Source organism: Camarhynchus parvulus, chromosome 4 (genome assembly GCF_901933205.1).
Source record: "Camarhynchus parvulus chromosome 4, STF_HiC, whole genome shotgun sequence".
Taxonomy (NCBI): Eukaryota; Metazoa; Chordata; class Aves; order Passeriformes; family Thraupidae; genus Camarhynchus; species Camarhynchus parvulus.
Window position 1 is genome coordinate 63,911,642 of NC_044574.1, and position 18,939 is coordinate 63,930,580.

The 18,939-nt window shown below is 38.1% G+C and overlaps 1 protein-coding gene across 8 annotated transcripts in view; it reads right to left on the bottom strand.

Annotated features, from left to right (window-relative positions):
* Positions 1–4,036: 4,036 nt before the first annotated feature.
* PDE5A (phosphodiesterase 5A) overlaps positions 4,037–18,939 on the bottom strand; it is a 105,587-nt gene continuing 90,684 nt past the window's right edge. For 6 of the 8 annotated variants that reach the window (XM_030946940.1, XM_030946939.1, XM_030946942.1 and 3 more), the window contains 9 exons: positions 17,937–18,062; positions 16,661–16,755; positions 13,302–13,389; positions 12,098–12,198; positions 11,926–12,003; positions 11,501–11,564; positions 11,209–11,283; positions 10,646–10,729; positions 9,180–9,314 (listed from right to left, as the gene is read on the bottom strand). In XM_030946940.1, coding sequence (XP_030802800.1) covers positions 9,180–9,314; positions 10,646–10,729; positions 11,209–11,283; positions 11,501–11,564; positions 11,926–12,003; positions 12,098–12,198; positions 13,302–13,389; positions 16,661–16,755; positions 17,937–18,062 — 846 coding nt within the window. Of the gene's footprint in view, positions 9,315–10,645; positions 10,730–11,208; positions 11,284–11,500; positions 11,565–11,925; positions 12,004–12,097; positions 12,199–13,301; positions 13,390–16,660; positions 16,756–17,936; positions 18,063–18,939 lie in introns of all 8 variants that reach the window. The other 2 variants (XM_030946938.1, XM_030946937.1) reach the window with 1 other exon arrangement.

Genomic DNA, 18,939 nt, shown 5'->3' on the forward strand with positions numbered 1-18,939 from the left:
CACAACATCATTTAGGTCTTCGTGTGTAGTCTTCACATGGAGTTTTTCCCACAATTTCATGCAGTTTTTGATCACCTGCATAACTCAAAAAATATTTTAGCTGATGGCCTGTGCTGTGCCAATAATGCTTGCCCATCTGCCAGCTCAGAAAATGGCCAGACTTTATTCTGAGAGTCAGACTATCTGTTTTTATTGCACTGGTGTGTATATTGACCTTTGTAGTTATCACTGGCAGTCTTACCTGAACTGTGTAGTGTATATACATAAACACCCAGGGCTGAGTTGTAGTTCATCCCAGCTGTTACATAACAAAACTGGTAACTCTCTTTACAGTCTTTGCAGAAAGGTTCCTTCTGGCAGTGGTTGTAGTGCAGCTTCTGCTGTATTTAGTAGAAAATTGAGGTCTAAAATAATGTGAGTTGCTCAATATGACAAAATATGACTTTGGTTTTTCACATGTATTGGAATCATACAATCCTACACGTCATTTAGTGTTCTTTTGTCCTCCTATAGAAGCTGGTTTTCCTTCTAAAATCACAATTAAAATTGGTTTTGTAGATTTTCTTAGTTGGAACATTCCACAGCATTTTTCCTTTTTCTGTCTCCCTCTTGTGTGGTTTTCAGAACTACAGCATTTTCTTTGATGGTGCATTGAAATAATGTTTTCTAGTATTGCTGTTCTCATGACAGTTTTGAAAGCTGAGGGTGTGTTCTTGGCTTTGTGGCTTTCTCCAACATACCAGCTTCAGGACACTGCAAATGAATAAACTTACTAACTTTGAAGTTTGATCTTTAGATGAGGTGGATGGCAATAAATTATTAACTTATATGGTTATGCCAACCTCATCCTGCCGATCTGTGATCGTTGTAGCAAGGTGTATTGTGGTGGCAGTGCAGTTCCAAAGATCAGGGTGATAAAAAGCCTTTTGCAGTGGGTTGTATTCATCTCCCCTGTTTATTGTTTTGTGGCTTGTATTCAAGTTGTTCTGACTAAAATTAGCCAGACTAGTAGAACTGTTGGGTTGGTTAAGGCTTGGTGCCAGCATAAACATGATACTCATGAAAATATTGATTTCTATAATAAGAGACTAATCCCTGATAAAACCATGCAGACTGTGCAGTATTTATGAGTGTTTTCTACTGAAAGATTCTTCATTATGTCTTGGGATGGGTTGCAAAGATGGATCCCTTACTGGGACGTTTCACGAAGCATTTGAACCACAATACTCAATTCTATATCAATGTGGTAAATAGACAATTGTATGCCAGTAAAGCCAATTTAAGCCTAACAGTGGGTGGCCTAGCAACCAGGAGCTTGATGGAGCATAACTAATGCCATGTCTTGGATAAATAATTTCAAAGTACATATTGGAGTTGGGTGTTGCATTGCAGCGGGATTAGAGCCTGCTTGAGCTAGATGTTGTCCTGCTCCAGCTGCCTGTTTGCTGAATTTCTGCTTTTATTTTGGTTCAAGGAGAATCTCCTGGATCCTGCTAATGTGAAATCTGTTCAGCAAGATAATTCAGTGTTTGAGAATTGCCTAGAAATTTCCAGTGAGTATGGATCCATTTGTGTGATTAGTTAGTAGTGGGCTGTGAGTTTTAAAGCTTGCTCTTAACGGTCTGTATCCACTCCTTTCTAATTCCTGTGTAATGGCTCTGATCCATAAAGTGCTGCATTTTTGAAAGTTTTTTTATTGGAGAGAACTGAAGTGCAGGAGTTAATAAGATCCAGGTTGAAAAAATCTGGAAGCAAAATTTAGGATTAAAATAGTAACAACCCTGGTATTTACTTTGTCAGTTTCTGTATGCTAAAATGAATCCTAGGATTACATAGAATAATGGAATCTGGCCTTGTTTCAGTGAAAAAGGGTGACAGTGAACACCTGCCAATAAAAGTAAGTGTGCTTTTCCAGAAAAGGTGAAATGAATCTCTGAGTATTAGTGCCATTTGATGACACTTGCCACTCAGAGACTGATATGCCAGTTGCCCTGTGGGGCTTTTTGTCTGTCTTTTCTAAGGGTATTTAAATTTATATCTGAATATTCCTATATTCCCCAATTTCTTTTTTTTAGAATATGAAATGTGATCATAGAGTGGGGTCAAGTTATAGTCCAGTGAGCTAAGAATGTACAGTATTGAAAGTCTTCATCAGTCATTTCAGTTTCTCCAAAACCTGAACTGCACTTTTAGGTCATTTCAACATAATTTTTTTACTTACTGTGAACTTTTTCTCTTGGTTATAACATAGCTCCCAACCCCACAAAAGTTTTCTGTGATTGTCTGGATTAGCGGCTTGAATCTAATTTAATCTGTAAAATAGCGAGCTTCAGAGTTCTTCTGAAGTGCAGCGTTATATAGCTTGCTCTTCTGAAGTGCAACGTTATATATGTTGCTCTCTAGCAAGAGAGCAGCCTGTATGGCTAAGATATTTAAATATTTGTATTTGCAAAAGGAAAAGATGGTTTCAGATCCAAATTCCTTTCTTAGCTTGGGCATCATGTGTCTCAGGTAAAAGCAGATTCTGGTGCTCTTTCCAGCTCAGAAATGGACTTTCCATGTGACCTTGGCCAAATTAACCCCTCTACTTATCTGTAAAATGAACTTTCCTTTCATTAAGAAGCTCTATATATCATAAAATAAATTGCCAGTGACTTCATTAACTACTACAATAAAAGCATCCTGAATGGTTAATATGCAAATGTATCACATGTAAACCATTGGTATGATTGAACCATGGATTTTACTCCTAGAATTTGATGGTGGTAAACAAGAGGAACCTGTGTAAACTGTAGATTTTTCAGCCATTATGAACTGGGGTATTATGCCAGTGACCTGGGGTATTTTTCAACTGAAGTGGTTCTAAAGTTCTGTGTATGCTAAGAAATGCTACTGTTCTAAAACTCAGTGACTGTCAGATTCCATAAGTCTGTCCCTAAAGCAAACTCACTCATGTGAGATTTTTCCTAAAAATCTTAAAGGGTGAGGTTTCATGGGATTGTGGAATGCAATAGCTGTCACCACCTGCTGCTAAAAATGTGGCTGGAGGAAAGAGCTTTTGTCTTTTCCATTTGTTAATGAGGCATCACATCTGTACAAGAAGAGAAAGCATTTGTGTGATGTTTGTTCACCTCTTCAATAAAAATGCCCTCGCTCCAGGGCTGGGTAAGGAATGGATCCCAGTGCTCCTGCTGCAAACATTGCCACTTCTCAGCAGGGAACTCAGACCTCCAGCAGGCCAGAAAGGCTGAGAAGCAGCAGACTGGGCTGGTGAGGGGGTGTAAATGTTGTAGCCCCAGCAGCAAATGGTGACCTGATGTTTGCAGATATGCACGGGCACTTGTGCAGTTGCACTCATAAATTGCTGTTGGTTCGAGCAAACAGTGCTTGTGTTTTGTGCTGTGCTAAATCTGGCCCTTCATAGCTTCTTGAATGAGCCTGCTGTCTGTCAGGGGTGTACATACTTCTTGGTTTTGCCTAGAGCTAAAAAAAGTCGAGCCAGAAGTGTTGCTGTGAAGGACCTAATAGGCAAAGAAGAGAAAATGCCAAGAAGCCCACTGGTCCAGAATTACTTCTAGGATCAGCAGTTTGTGCAAGATGAGGCTTTGGTTGTAAAAAAAAAAATTCCAGTTTGGTTGAAGTCACTGGGCTGACTATTTCTATCTCTCTTGCAATTGATATCCCCCAGGAACTGATCTGTGGGGGCAGAGGATGAGGGATACCTCTGCGTAACTCTTGTATTTGCTGGATCTGCTTTCTGTCAGAAATGAACTGGTTTCTGACAGCTCTCAGGAGGTGCAGCTCCACTGCTCTCTAGTGGTCAGTGCACTGAATAATTTTTCGTGGTTTTGAAACAAGAACTACTTTACTGCTGGCTGATCTCAGTAATACTCAGGAGTATCTGGATATTAACAGATATTTTTCTCTTCAGGGTTTCTAGGACCTAGAAAAGTTGCTATGAAATACAAATTTACAGAAGCAATGATTTGAATCAGGCATTAAAAATTACACCTCAATAATATAACAAACAGTAAAATTTGACATCATCCTTTTTATTTTAAAAAGCATGAAAACAGTACAAAGAGAAGAATGAAGAAATAAGTTATAAGCAGCAGTCTGACCACAGAAAATAAGCTGACCCTCATGTTCTCTAGCAGCTGTAAGGTAAGTAGGGCTAATGATTCTCTTAAGTAATGTAACTAGCTTTATTCTAAGAAGTCATAGGACAGAAGCAAGAGAACACATGATATTCAGAAGACTTTAATAGTGTTTAAAGGCAAAACATAATATACAGAGAAACCCCTTAACCTAGTACAAAAATACTGTGCCCAGAAACTATATATTTGTTCAGGTATTTTTAAAAGATAGAAGAATACAAATGGACAAACTCAGTGACTAGTGACTGTGATTAAGGTTTTTATTAAACTATAATAGGAATGTATGTTAAAACTATTTACAGTGCATTTCAAACTACATTCTTTAAGAGACACATGCAGCTGTCTGCCATGTGAACACAAAGAGGACTCAAATTCTAACTTCAGTTACATCTGTAAGGTACCTTGGGCATCGGTGGGAATAGCTGAACCAGCAAAGAGCAGGTGAGACAGCTGTCCCCAAGGATAAGGGTTTGGTCCCTTTTTACAGGTAAGAAAAGATGGATTTGACCCATTCTTACACTTTCTATACAGCACAGTCCAGCTCCCCTGAGGTAAATGGGAATCACAATACTGACTTCAGGTGGACATCTGAGCATGCGTGAGACCATGGCATGCCAAGCTCGTGCTGTGGGAGTTAGTGGGAACCAGCAATTACAGAGCATTGTCACATAAATACACATTTACAAACACTGGTACTCAGATATGAGTTTCTCTATGCAAACAACCTTCCTTATGTGGAGAAGAAACTTTGCATTCACCTCGCGATGACCAAGATGAAATATCCTGCTGTCACAATTTGCTGCATTTAGCAAATGACACTAATTACCAGGACAGAGTCTGTGGTGTTTCTTCTTCCTGTCAAATTCCAAACCAAAAAAAATCAGCCCTCATTATTTACCATACTCTGACCAAACTCATTCTGCTGTTCAAGCTTATGTTTGAAATAAGTGCAAGCCCCTGAAAAAGTACAGCAGGGAACTGGGAAATAAAGCTGAAACCTTGTGGAATGTAAACTGCACGTAATTTAACATGAAGAAAAAACCTGCAGCATCACAGAGATAAGACTCTGAATGCATACTACTATATTAATTTGCTTGAAATATGAGGTCTTTATAAAAACCTTTAAAAACATGTGAATTTATTATAAGCAAGGCAATTATTTTCCATAAAAAGTCTTTGCCATCTTCTTTTGCATGACTGGAAGGGACAGCAGCTGGATCACTCCTCTAATTTTAAGGGTCTAGACCTGATTCTTCATTATCTTTCTGTATAATGAGTTGCAAAATCAGTTACCTGCTAATTTTGACAAACCTTATGTATGAATTAGTTAAGTGCCCTGAATTTGTCAGTTCATACCACTACCAGGTAAAATGTATTGGGTTGGAAATCAAAAGATGCATGCAATTGTCAGAGGGTGACGCATATAAAGAGGCTTTGGTTCTCTCTTCTGAGGAGAAATCAGCTGATCATCAGTGAAATTAATTGTTTCCTTTTATCAGTAGCTGACTTGTATATGTGCACAGCGAAGATGTGAATAATCTGCTTTTAACTATAAACCGCTTCTTAATTAAAAATTCACACCATCTCCAAAGTCAGCATTATGTTATTGCCCCTCCACACTTTCTTTAACTGTATAATAGAAAACCTAGGCCTTCAGCTAATATTGCATGTGTGGCTAATTTCTTGGAAAATTCAGCTCACGAGCCTCTCTGTTACTTGGAATTAGAAGAGGTAGGGTTAATCAGTAATTTTGTGTTGTTAACACAAATAATTTTTTTCAGAACAAATCCAGAAATAAAAGTGTACTTCAAGCATTAAACTGTGCTGTGGAGTGAGTTTGAAAGAAATCATGTTTGTGTCTGAGATCAAGTAGGATACTTACTTATTTGTCCTCGTTGAGAGAAGTATTAAGAATTAGTGGACAAGTTCTTGTACCCAGAAATTGAAATCTCAAATGTGACAATGCTTTCAATGGACTTAAGGCTGAACTGTCGAAGTGATAAACACCATTTCAGCTGGTTTCTTGTGTAAGCCACACTGGTTGTTACAGCTAGACAATATCATGTCTTTGAGAGCAGGCTGAAATAATGAGATACACAGCTCATGATGAAACGAATGACAGCTACATAGCTGTAATCCACCAGCTGGCTTTCAAAAGGTTCAATTCTGAAGACAGTGAACCTGAAGCAGGAAACCTGCTGTAGCCAGGTTAGGTTTGGATTTTTTTCCCATATTTTCCCCTATCTACATTATGAAAGGAGGGAGCAGTTTCTGCAATTGAGTCGCACAAAGCCATGACACACTTTGATTTTGCCTTCAGGCAGAGTAAAACACTATGTAAAGGCTTTGAATCTCATGAAATACAGCACTCTATGCTTTTAAGGTTCTTAAACCAATAGTTTAAAGGCTTTGGTTTTATATAAATATATACAGATACAGATGTGTTACGATATTTAAATGTTTATTTACTAGGAACTGTATTTATATGTATGTTCCAACATTTATGGTGGAAAAGATTCTATGGGATAAATGCGTACAGATATATAATTAAATATATGCACATACTGTATAACTCTTCATTTTAAGTGACCCTTTAAAAAATGTAACATCATGCCCTTCTTTTCAAGTCAAAGGTATGAATCCAGCACTCCTTCATAGCATTTATAAAATTAGTTATAATAAAGCTTTGCTGAACACACAATATAGCAAAGAAATACTGGAATATTAATGTCAAAGTTACATCACTACACTGTGATATCATAATAGTTATCTGCTGTGTTGTCACCATGAGTTACTAGTCTCAGCCATAATAGCAAGAATACACCTTTATATACATATATTTTATTTCTATTTATATTAAATATGTATCTCATCAGCATAATAATTATATTTCAGTATCTCAAGCACTCAAGGAAAAGACTATACAAGGGCTATGCAAATCCCGAAGCAAAGTTTTCTACTTATCCAAAAGTACCTAAAACCTTTTTTTGGGGGGGGTCAGGCTGCTGTCACTTGCATACTGTGTATGCACAGAAATGCATATACAGAGTACTGCAAAACAGCAGTCCTGGAATTCTTAGTGAGTGTTGCATTCCATCCTTATTTTTTTTAATTTGTTGGACAGACTAAGGATAAATACTTCTGTAGAGAAATGTTTTCAGATTCACAGCTGCAATTGTTTATTATTGGTGCTCACTAGAGAAGTTTGAGATAGGACTTAATCAGTGACAAATAATTTAGGGTGGCAGAAACACTGCTGACTGTCAGAATACCTTGTTCTACATTAAAAAAAATATCGACTCTATAACAACTCAGTATCATCAAACATTTTGAAATGTTTGCTTCATCTTTTCTTAGCTTCTGGCATCGTTTGTCTAAATGAAGAAATTGATAAAAAGGGTGAGTTTTCCCTTTTTGACCAGATCTTACAACTTGGGTTGACAATCTCCTGGGAAGAAGAATTTATTGCAGTTTCTAACTAGAATTTCCTGGAATATTGTGATAGAACTAAATTCCCACACTTAAAAGTCCAGTGCCAAATATGCTACTTTTGCCAAATGATGATTTTAACTAAAAAATAATGATTACAGATTAAAAAGCTGGAACATTTTGTGTGTCTCTGTGCAGCCAAAGTTACATGTGCTGCTAATGCATTTTAGACTACTGGCATGTATCTCCTTATCCTGTCCATCTAAAGAGTAGTACTCTTCTTGTATTCCTCTTTTGGGATTTGTCCAATGTGTATATTTTCTTTAATTGTTTCCAATTCAAAACCATTTTTATAAATTATCTTCACTTAAATAATGCACCAATTTTATTTTTTAGTAGTGCAAGTTAATTGATTTCTTACTTTACAGAACATTAATGCCTCACATACAAATGGCAAATCCCTGTAGCACTCTTGGCCATTTTTGCTTTTGGTATTTTTTTTTTTCCTATTTCTTCAAGACACTATGATTAATCATTTTAAACTAATGTTAAAATGATTTTTAAGAGATGTTAACAAAAAACTTTCTTCATAGTGGTCATAGCCATTTCATAGTAACACTGGCCTGAAGAATCAGTCATTGGTGGTCACCAGGAGTGTGCCCTTCCTGCATCATACTGATTCAGCTTTTCACCTCTTGCAGTCATTCTCTTCTGCCTGGGATCCAGTCTGTTGGTTAGATGATGTTAAAATCAACTTCCAAATGAAGTTAAAACCAGCGTACAAAACCAATCCTGCTTTGTTTCCATTTCTCTGCATGCTTCTTGCAGCTTTCCATGGCAGCCTGTCAGTTATGTTGGGACATTTCATCTGTCTTCAGGCAATTTCCATTGGGCATGGAGAGCTCGGACACCTCTACCACAGAACTCCTGAGACTCTGGCTGCCTAGTCATTCACAGGGGTCTTAGACATTTCTTCAGCTGGAATAACACATTTGCTAAGACATCCATCTAATATGGAAAAAACCCAGACTCTACTGGGTGCACAGATTTGGGGGTTTTTCACCTCAAAGCCCAGTTCTGCTGTCTGAGAGAGGCTAGCAATAGTTTATTTGGAATAGGCTCCCCAGAGTGAGTCCCAGTCTTTCCTCTGAACCTCTGGAAAGAGAACAGGCAAGACTGCTCAATACTTTTATAACATAACACAGCAAGATGGGAGGAGGGAGAGAAAAGGTGCAAAATGCAGTAGTCTTTCAGATACTGGCCACAACATGATCACTAAACAACTATGTACATCTGTAAAGCAACAGGCTCTCGGGCACAGTCAGTGCCTGCACCAGTACCTTCTTGTGGGCTGGGGTAGCAAAACCCCCCTGGCGGGTCTTCTTCCATCTCAGTCAGATGTAATAAGAGAAACATATTGTCTTCAGATAATCTTGACATCTACACAGTCATGCTATATCTTGAAATGTGGAAAAAATAATACAGCAGTGGCAAAACATAAGCCAAATTCATACAGTGTTTAGCAAAATGCAGTACTCCCCTATTACTGTGTCTCCTACGTGAACTTGAGCTTATGGTGCTGAAATCAGCACGTCAGTTCCGTTTGCCTTGGTTGCTTTCTCCATTAATCAGGTTCTCTTGCTGCTCAGCCAAGGCTTGCCATTTCTGCCTGTTTTTTCTGCAGCCATCCAGCAAAGGGGAGCAGGCCTCTGACACGTGCGTTAGGGCCTGAAATAAATTGAGAACATGGAAAACAAATTGCATTCAATTTTTAATTTAAAAATGGAGAATGAAACACAACTCTTTTTTTTTCAGATTTCTGAACTTAAAGGAAGACTTGTAGATCATTAAATGCACTGGTTAGCTAACACAAGAGCTGGGTACAGTTTGGACTAGGATCACTTGGTAACTGTAGATATAAGCAGCAGTACATATTTCAGAGTAAATAATTCCAGTTTTTCTAGTCTTTTCATAAATAGAAAGGTAAAGCTCCCCCTAATAGGATGAAATATAGATGTTCAGGCTCTAGAACTGTGGGCATTCAAGTCTGCTCAGGCATTCTGTTAAAGTTTTTTTTGTCCAATCTGTATCTTTGCAGAGATAACTCAGTCTTGTTTCAATGGCCTACCTCCTACTGGAGACAGTTTTCTGAGGCTTCAAAGCCAAGGCTGCCTTATTTTCCTGACAGTTTCTACAGCACAGAAGCACTTGATTTTCAGGGACAGCAGCTAGTAGCTCCCTTTTTTCTATCCCTGTTTCCTTTGAACTGGTGAATGTGCATACTTTTCAAACAAGCTAATTGTGTCAGAGGGAAAAATTCAAGTAATCATCCTGTTCCTTGCACTGGAAGGTTCTGAAGAATTTGCTTTTCTGATAATCTCCTTTCTTTTTCTCACCTTGGTTTCTGTAAGATACTTGGTACAGTTCAAAAAAACAGACCTTTGCTCCAATGTTTTACTGGGTTAAAAAAACCCCAGAAATCATTATGTTGTTTTTCACATTGTATTTGACCAAGCAGCTTCTCATGCAGTTTGTGGCCAGGACAAAAAAGCATTTCAGTGAATTATCTCATGCAATGCTTTGGTGTGTGATGAAAAAGAAGGAAAAGAATGGGATGGGAAGTGTTAAAATTGGGTCAATTTCCTATACATAGCATACCACCTTTTGTATAACAAAGTTCTTTAAAACTTGTAAACACTCTCTATCAATGCACTACCTGGATACCATACTTTCCCTAGAGGTCAAAGCATTAGTTTTGTGACTTTCCCTGATAATCCAGAATATAACCCAAGGACATAACACCAATTGCAGAGAGCACAGCATTTTAACTAGGTTTAAAAAATTGTGACAAAACACGTTAATCAGACAAATTATAATTATAAATATTAAAATAATAATTTCTTCAACAGAATGATGAACCATATGTAATATAAAATAAAAAAATATTTTCTAACTAAGGGCCTAGTTTCTAATTTGATTTTTATTCTAATTGTAAATCTGTGTCTACCAGTGAGCAGCGCTGGTTTCAGATATTTGCTGTTCTTCCTTAGGCACCATACCTCATACAGTTGCAAACAAACAGCATCTATGAATCCAACCTGCATGCTGGGAATTTTGTTTTTCTTCTCTCTGTTCATTAGATCCTGCAGATAATAAGTGAACAAGCTCTGTGTTTAAATTCATTCAATATAAAACCCAACCAAAACTGAAGAGAGAGTCTGGAATTAAAAAGCAGCACCTTAAACAGCACAGCAAGCTCAGCACAGTGGGCTATCATTACAGGTGTTAGAAGGAAGGGAATTGGACTGCATGACTTCCCTCAGGAGACTGGCTTTGGGTTGACAGAGCCCAAATATCCAGGCAAACTTACTGGGTTTGGATAGCTGCATATAGGTACCAATTTAGGAATGTATTTCCTAGCCCAGTTAGAAATACTGACTTAAAGGAAATAATCCTTTCTGTTCTTCTGGTTCAGAAATAATGACACACTATTGATGTTTTGGAACCACAGAACAAAACTGGCTTCTAGGAAGCCAGGGAAGGAGCTGGTCCTGTAGTGTGGTCAGTGGGAGAAATTTTAAGTGCTGTTTCCAAAACACATTTTGCAAGAGGTGCCACTTACCGTGGGTTCTATGTTGAGTTCCTTCCGCTCTTTATCTCCTTGATCGAAGAACTCAGTAGCCACAAGCTCAGCAATCTGTAAGAGATTTCACTCATTGAGAGCTCTAAAAGTTTGCTTGCTACCTACAAAGGAGTAGTTCCTATCTCTCCTTAGGATATATCATATTAGCCCCCACAGACATCGTGAGACTCCAGTTCAGCATTCCACTGCTGCCTTTGCAGTAAGGACTGGGTGGAGGAAACAAACTTTAATGCAGTTTGCATTTAGGAAACCTTACAAATTAAACACATACCCGTTGCTGAACTGGCCATGGTTTGGTTATGGCTGATAAGTCACAAGCAGTCATCAGCATTGCTCTGCAGAACAAACAGAAAGAAAGGGATGAATTACTCTACATGAAATGTATGTAGCCACCAAGTCAAGTGACTAGTAAAATAGAATATAGAATTTCAAGGAACATCAAGTCAGAAAAACAAGTGAAATTAAAGCAAAGTTATAAATCTAACTCCACATGCTATTTAACAAAGTTTCTTATACAGGTTGCACACTTAGTAGTTCAGACCCAGGGAGTTCAGTAATCTGTGTGACAATGCCAGCTTGTACAGGCCCAGAGCACAAAGACCTGCTGGGTTTAATGAAGTTCACAGCAACATGGCATGGGAAATTGGCTCCCCAGTAATACTGAACTGATTTCTTGATTATTCTGCCTTTACTTACAGAAATAGCTCCTTTTGTGAGGGATCTTCCATATTAAACTGTTTCTTCCTTAGAAGTTCAAAAAATTCTCCTCTCCTCCTTAAAAAGAAGTTTAAACAAAAGATTTTGCAGCATGCTGACATGATGCTAATATCTAGCAGTGATTATTCAGCCAAAGTTTCTTCTGACTTACTTGATGTATAGTGCCAGGTCTGTGGCAAGAATGGCTTGTTTTATCATTTTCAGTGTAGCCTTGTATTCTTCAATGGAAAGGCTGCTGAGAATCTGATTTCCCTTTACAAAAAAAGGCAAAAGCAGTGCTATCAGTAAAAAGGGCAACAGCACACCAGTTTGCTTAAGTGTCTCTAAGTCACCAAATCATTATGAGTTGTTTGCTGATATCTGAGGTCATTCTTTTACCCTCCTTCCTCTTGCAGATTGCCTAGTTTAAAAATAAAACTTCCAGTCTTCCCAAGTAATGGCAGAAAGCCGCACAGCAGCAACATCATCACTGACTATTACAAAATGAAACTGCAAACAGAGCAACATCAAAGCCTTCAAGTCCATTTCATTCATTAAAATTAAATTTGTCACTGGCTGTATCACAGCTTCTCTTTCCTCATCTTTCCCCTCCCGGAAGCAGAGGAATTATTCCCATACCTGCCCATACACCTCTAGTAAATGAAAATATTTTCCTTTTATGAAGCAGCATAAATAACAAGTTATTAAGTATGAACTCAGCTGCCCCCTACTAAATCAAAGCACTACAGAGCAGGTGAAATGGAACGCACCTCAATTGTTTTTCCACATTTGCCTACCTGAATAGGAAAGGATCACTACAATACAAAGGATGCCAGAAGTACCACAACCTGTGGCACAAAAGGAGCAGTCCTTTGGAAGGATTGTGAATGCTAAATAACTGGTCTTAAGAATTAGTTAATAGCATCAAACAAGAAGAACGTAGTTTTATTTGCATATTTACTGAACTTAGGTTTGGCTTCACTTTGGAATGTCAACACAAGCAGTGTTTGGTTTGGTCTCATCAGGGCTGCTTTATGTATGTGTAGGCTGGAATGTTTTTGAAATGAGAGGAAGGACTGGGGTTTGTTTGGTGGTTGGTAAGAGGTCCTGAAAAAGGCACAAAGCCTTTTGTTTCCTTTGGTGCAAGGAAGCAGGTACTCAGAAGGATGTTAGCAAGGCTTCCCTTATCAGGCAGCACTTGGAAGGCTTTGGTAGCAGTCAGCCACAGAACTGATTTCCACGTTGCTGCATTTGCTTTCTTTACCCAAAAAGGAATAAAGAGCACTTTAGAACATATAAGGCTGGGATTCTATCCAGAAGCTAAAAATAGAAAGTAAAATAGTTTCCTTCAGCATACACAGCAATGTGGCACTCACTGGACTATTCAGGATCATAAGGCATTGATCAAAATGATGATGCTCCATGATTGAGTGGCAATACAGCTGAGCCAGTGGATGTTCGCTTCTGAGGAGGAAAGAGATGGAGAAATCAAATTAGACAAACATATTAATGATCCAGATATAACTTCTATTTTAACATCCTCTTCACAGGAATGTGGATAAAAAGATAATGCTGTTCCTTTGTCAGAGCACTTACAGCTCTGGTGTTCTGCCTTCTCTACCTGTAGAGACTAGCTGCATGCGAGGAGTGACAATGTAATGCAAGGTTACTTAAGGAGTCAAAGTTCCTCTATTGAAAGCAAAGGCAACACAAAGAGCTCATTCACAAGCACAGTTTAGGAGACAGTTTTGGTTTTCTGCAACATGTTCTTAAATATTCTTAAACCAAATGTTCTTAATCCACCTGTCATATATAGTCCTCTCAGCTGCTGAGCTTGTACGTAATAATGCAAACCTAATAGGAAACCCACTGATACCAATGGAAAAATTCCTGCAGACCTCAGTTCAATATGGTGCTGGTCCCAAAATGTTGATCAAGTAATTTCCTTGTGTTAGTAACTATACTGGTGTTTCATCACCACTATTATCATAACCAAACTACTGCAACATTGTTACCTACCCTTTGCCCAGGGTAAAATCCAAAGGGGAAACTGCTTAGAGGCCAACAGTGATGTTGACTGTTCTACAGGAAGTGAAAAAAAAAAGCAGGAAACCAAATTGTGTAGGTAGAGAACTTAAAAATACCTTAGTGCAAAACTTAAAAGCATCTTAGTTTAGAAAATAGAATTTGCTATTTGAGTAGCATTTGAGTAGAATTTGAGTAGCTTTAGTCAAAATAGAGAAACTTCTCTCCTGAGGATTTCCAATTTCTCCCTGTTCCTTGTTGCATAATACAGTTTTTGGTTTTTGCTGCTCTGTCTTAATTTTCAACCCCTGGTCCCACATTGCTCATGTAGTCTCTTCAACTAAATCTGGATTTTTTTGGAAGTCTATTTTGCTGATGATCCTGGATCTATTACTCTAATTATAATCTGACTTACAAATGTTTAATCATGTCAGTAGCTCTTTTAGCATATAATTCCGTGAGATTTTCTGTATGGTTAAAGACCATTCACAAGACTTAATGGCTGCAGGATTGGGCCCCTGTGTGAGTGAGTGCACAGAGGTTCAAATAAAAGTCATAAGAGGAGACTCTGGGGATTTAAGAAGCACAAAAATGTGGAGAGAAAGATGGAAAGACAAACAAAAACCCAGAGAGGAAGATTAAAGGATGCAAGCCCCTGAGGAATATGGGCTGGCTGCCCAGCACCTCCTCTGAGACCACCACGAAAGGGGCGTAGAGCAAATGTACTCTTGTGTTTCTTTAAGGAAACAAACCACGGGATGGTGCCAACACATGCTGGGTGAAATTCCCATTGAATGAAGTGGGATGCATATTGTGTGTTCCAGAGTTCATCCTGACTGGAGAGAGAAATATGTGAGAAATCTCTTAGGTTATCTTCCCAAGTATTGCTCCAAACTAGAGCTTGCTTAGTACTCGCAGACCCTAACTGGGGCTGGAAATAAATTCAGATCTGACTTCTGTAGTGGCACTTCAGTCAAACCCCCACTCCAGGCCAAAGGGCACCGTGGCTTTCTGAGCACAGGGGTTGGGTTATGCAGCTTTCTGTGCTTTCTACTTTGCATGTGGGATTGGAGCAAAAAGAAAATAACCCCTTGCATAACTACCAAAAGGCTTTCAAGCAGTTTCCTTTCTGTAACTTCTACTGTCAGGGCCGTTTCAATTTTTGAAACCCTGCTGCTTAAGATAAAGCATCACACACTGAATATCCACTCTCCCTGCTTCAAAGGAAAAAACAAAAGGGATTTGTTCCTAGAAATAACTTTTGTATTTAGGTTTTAAAAAAAGAAATGAATGAAACTTTCTATTGAGAAATGAATTATTAAGCTGTAGCCATCCCAGCTTTACAGCATGTGTAAATGTTAGATTTTGCTGTCTATGACACTTTCCCAGGACATTTTTGAGAGGAGATGACGCATCTCCAGATGTCTTCCAGGAAATTTATTTTTAAATAAATAAAGCAAAAAATAGTTAACTAGTTCCAATCACTGTGAGGCTACAGTTGCTGCTGGAATCCTCTATTACCAAGCTAGAAAAAGATCACTATTCTAATGTTGTGGAGTTCAGTTTTTTTCCCTTTACACATCAGTCAGTGTTACTCCAAACATATACATCTGAAATGCAGGAGTTCTGCTTCAGCTTACTTTTTTTCTGCCTTTCAGTATTCTGTACCTTAAACAAGCCTTTCCTCCCCTATGATCTTACTTTACACATAGCAAGAACAGCAGACCACTTCTTCACAGGTCACTTCAAAACCATTCTCCAGCTCTGCCAGAAGAAGATGCGCATTTCTGGGTATCTTTTGCCCATCTCTGGTCAGACCAGGACACACTGCCATATCACAGGAGTCACATTATGCCACACTTGAAATCAACTGAAGACTCGTATGTTATTTGAAGTGATACCAAATTGACTGGATTGGTCAGATTTCAAACTACTAATAAATTCTAAAAATCCCAGTCGCTTTTGTTAAAAATTAAAATATGGGGAAAATTTTAGACTTGTCCTGATATTTCATTTTGATAACTTCAAACCAAAATATTTTGTTTAGTAAAAATATTTTTTCATTGTTTAAAATATATTTTGCCTTTTTGTATTGTAAAGGCCTTTCTGTAATTCCAGATTGGATCAAAGTTAAAGAGTACAGGTAAGCCACAATCAATGCAAAACAACCATACATTTTTAATGTGATTTGAACTATGTAACTTATTCTAAACAACTTAGAACTCTGGAAACATGTGGCTAAACCAAGAGTAAAACAATCTGAGTTCAAAACAGTGGGGAGACGCCTCTCTTCCAGAGGGGTGCAGACCTCAGTGCTGTGTTGGCCTGGACAAGAAGTGAGCAGCTGGGTAGGGCAGGGAGTGATCTCAAAAGCTGCACATTTCCTACACACTGTCACTTGGGAGCTGCAGCCTTTTGCTGTCACTTGATGGAAAATCAGGGAGGGGACTTTGGGAGCAGGAAAATGTTGTCCCTGCACAGCAAAGGGTTCACTTAATCTGCCATCGTAGTTAGTCAGCAACTGAGGCTGTGCATCTGCTTCTTTGAACTCCTGAATGGTTCTGCCTGTTCTTACACTTTCTGCTTTTTGAAAACCTGCTCCTTTGCACAGCCCCACATCATCAAAGCAGTCAGGTTGTACCTAATTTAGCTCTGTGCTTGTGTTTGTTCACTCACTTGTTTTTATTTAAGTTTTCTCAGACCCACTTACCTTTGTATGTAAGAGTTGTTCACTCCCCTGTGATCCAGATCATGGCTCAGAGTTGCTATCAGCAAAGCCAGCGTTTCTAAGTCAGTCAGTTTGCTCTGTATGCAAAGAGTAATGCCACAAGTGAGTTGTGGATTTATTTACTACAATGTGTTTTACATCTGCTTTCTGAATAATGGGACCTGCTCTTAGTACAGTCAAAAGACAACTCAATTTGGAAATGATTGATTTTATATTTCTGCTAGGAAGATGCATCTTGCAGTGCTTGCCTTTCCCCTCAAACTAGAAAAAAATTGAATTATGTTCAATGCTGTTCAGACTCCAGAATCTAGGACATGAGAATCAGCAGGGAGTGAATCCAGTGTAGTTAAGAATAAACAATTTATGGAAATTGCAGTGGAGACTGTCAGGATTCCAAAAATAGCAGGCAAACTATCAGGATCATCAGAGACTGCTTGACCGCACACAGAGCTAAACTACCATATCCATTCCCAACAGGGAAGGAAGATGGATGTCCTTGCCTTGGTCTCTTTCTGCACCTTTTGTCATTTTCATTAGTGAGATAAAGTTTGTAGAGGAAAGAAATGCCTCTTCCTCATTGGTATTGAGTTTTGGCCTACAAATGTTTACAAGAATGTTTATGCAGAATGAACAGAAGCATTCTGTTTCCTACAAGAATATAAAACCAAAACATAAAAACCTGTTTTGGAAGAATTTAGAATCACTATTTTATTTATTTAGAAGATCATTGAGCCCTAACCAGAACGATTAGGTTGTTTTTTAAATTATTAGGTGTCTTTTTAAGTGAAAGGTTGAAAATTTGTTCAAAAGCTTTGGAATCAACATTTAAATATTTATTTCTCTGTTTTTATGTTCTGATGTTCATCTAAAGCTGTACTTGGCTCTGCATTTAAACTTAAAAAATTCCTGTTGAAAATTTTAAGGCAACATCCTGAAAATGGGTCAAGCCTCTTTTTCTCCACTTTTTTGACTTGCTTGAAGCATAAGCATTAACTTTAAAAAAAGGACATAACCATGTACATGCCTTATTTGAGATATTCCCATTGGGAACATCCCAATAACCACTTACAGAGGATTTAACTGAAACAGAGAACAAAAAACCACAGCAGCAGTTTCACAAACCAAGCCCTCATAGCCAGAAATCTTCAGCAGAAGATTCCACTGGCAATACCATGGAATAATTAACATCTTACTGACATGACAGTCAGAGCTGTGCATCATTAAAGAATTTGTCTTAATAGAGGAACTGGAAATGTACCTGAATTTTCCCAGATTTCAGAGCAGCAAACATGCACTGTGCTGTGTTGAAGGCGTGTCTCCAGTTGTGATAAGCAACGTTTTTCCGATAGTTTTTCTTCACACTTAAAATCCATCTGCAGAGAACCTTTAAGAAACAGTATCACATAGATGTGTTTCCATAAAAACAGATTTCTAATACATTCAAACTTTCTTAATCCCACTTGAAAACTCTCTTACTAAAAAAAAAATCCATTTAACTCAATTTCAAGTCCAACTGTAACACACTTGTAACTGTGAACATAGATAAGAACAGGCTTACACCCACTACTACAGCTGCTATTTGAGTGTGTCATACTTGTGGGTTTGGGGTTTTATTGCCAAGGGCTAAATGTTAATGTCAGAAGCACTGCTGTTAATTCAGAAATTGAGGTATGTTGAGATACCTGGGAGAAAAAAATCCTTGTTTATGATGACATATTTGATAAAGAAAATTTATTTAGTTATTGAATCCTCTTAAGACCTGTTTTGAAAATGAACAGACAGCTTTTCCCTCCTATCAGCTTGTCAAAACCTAAGCAGAATTGGACTTTGGAAAGCAAATAAGTATGATAGAAAGATTACTACATTGCAGGGTAGTTTCTTTTTTGTGCAGGAGGAAAGCATGTCCTGGATGTTTCACTCAACAGTATTAGAAATTGTGGGTTATAAAATTTTTTATATATATACACACACACACATATACACACACTTTCTTCCTACCTTTTTTTGTAAGGAAGTGACAGTAGGAAGGCCGGGTAGTAATTTGATATTGGGACCTATTCCTTAAGGTTGTTCACCTTAGTACAGAGGTGAAGCTAAGTACTAGGATGTTCAAGGGATCAGATTAGGTAATACAGCACTCTTGGCCCTTGGACACTACTAATCTAAATTGGTCTATAAACTGCTGATCTAGACAATAAATACATGCTTTCTTTAATGTGTTTGCCTATGAAGCCCTACAAATTAATTTTGCATTTTGATGT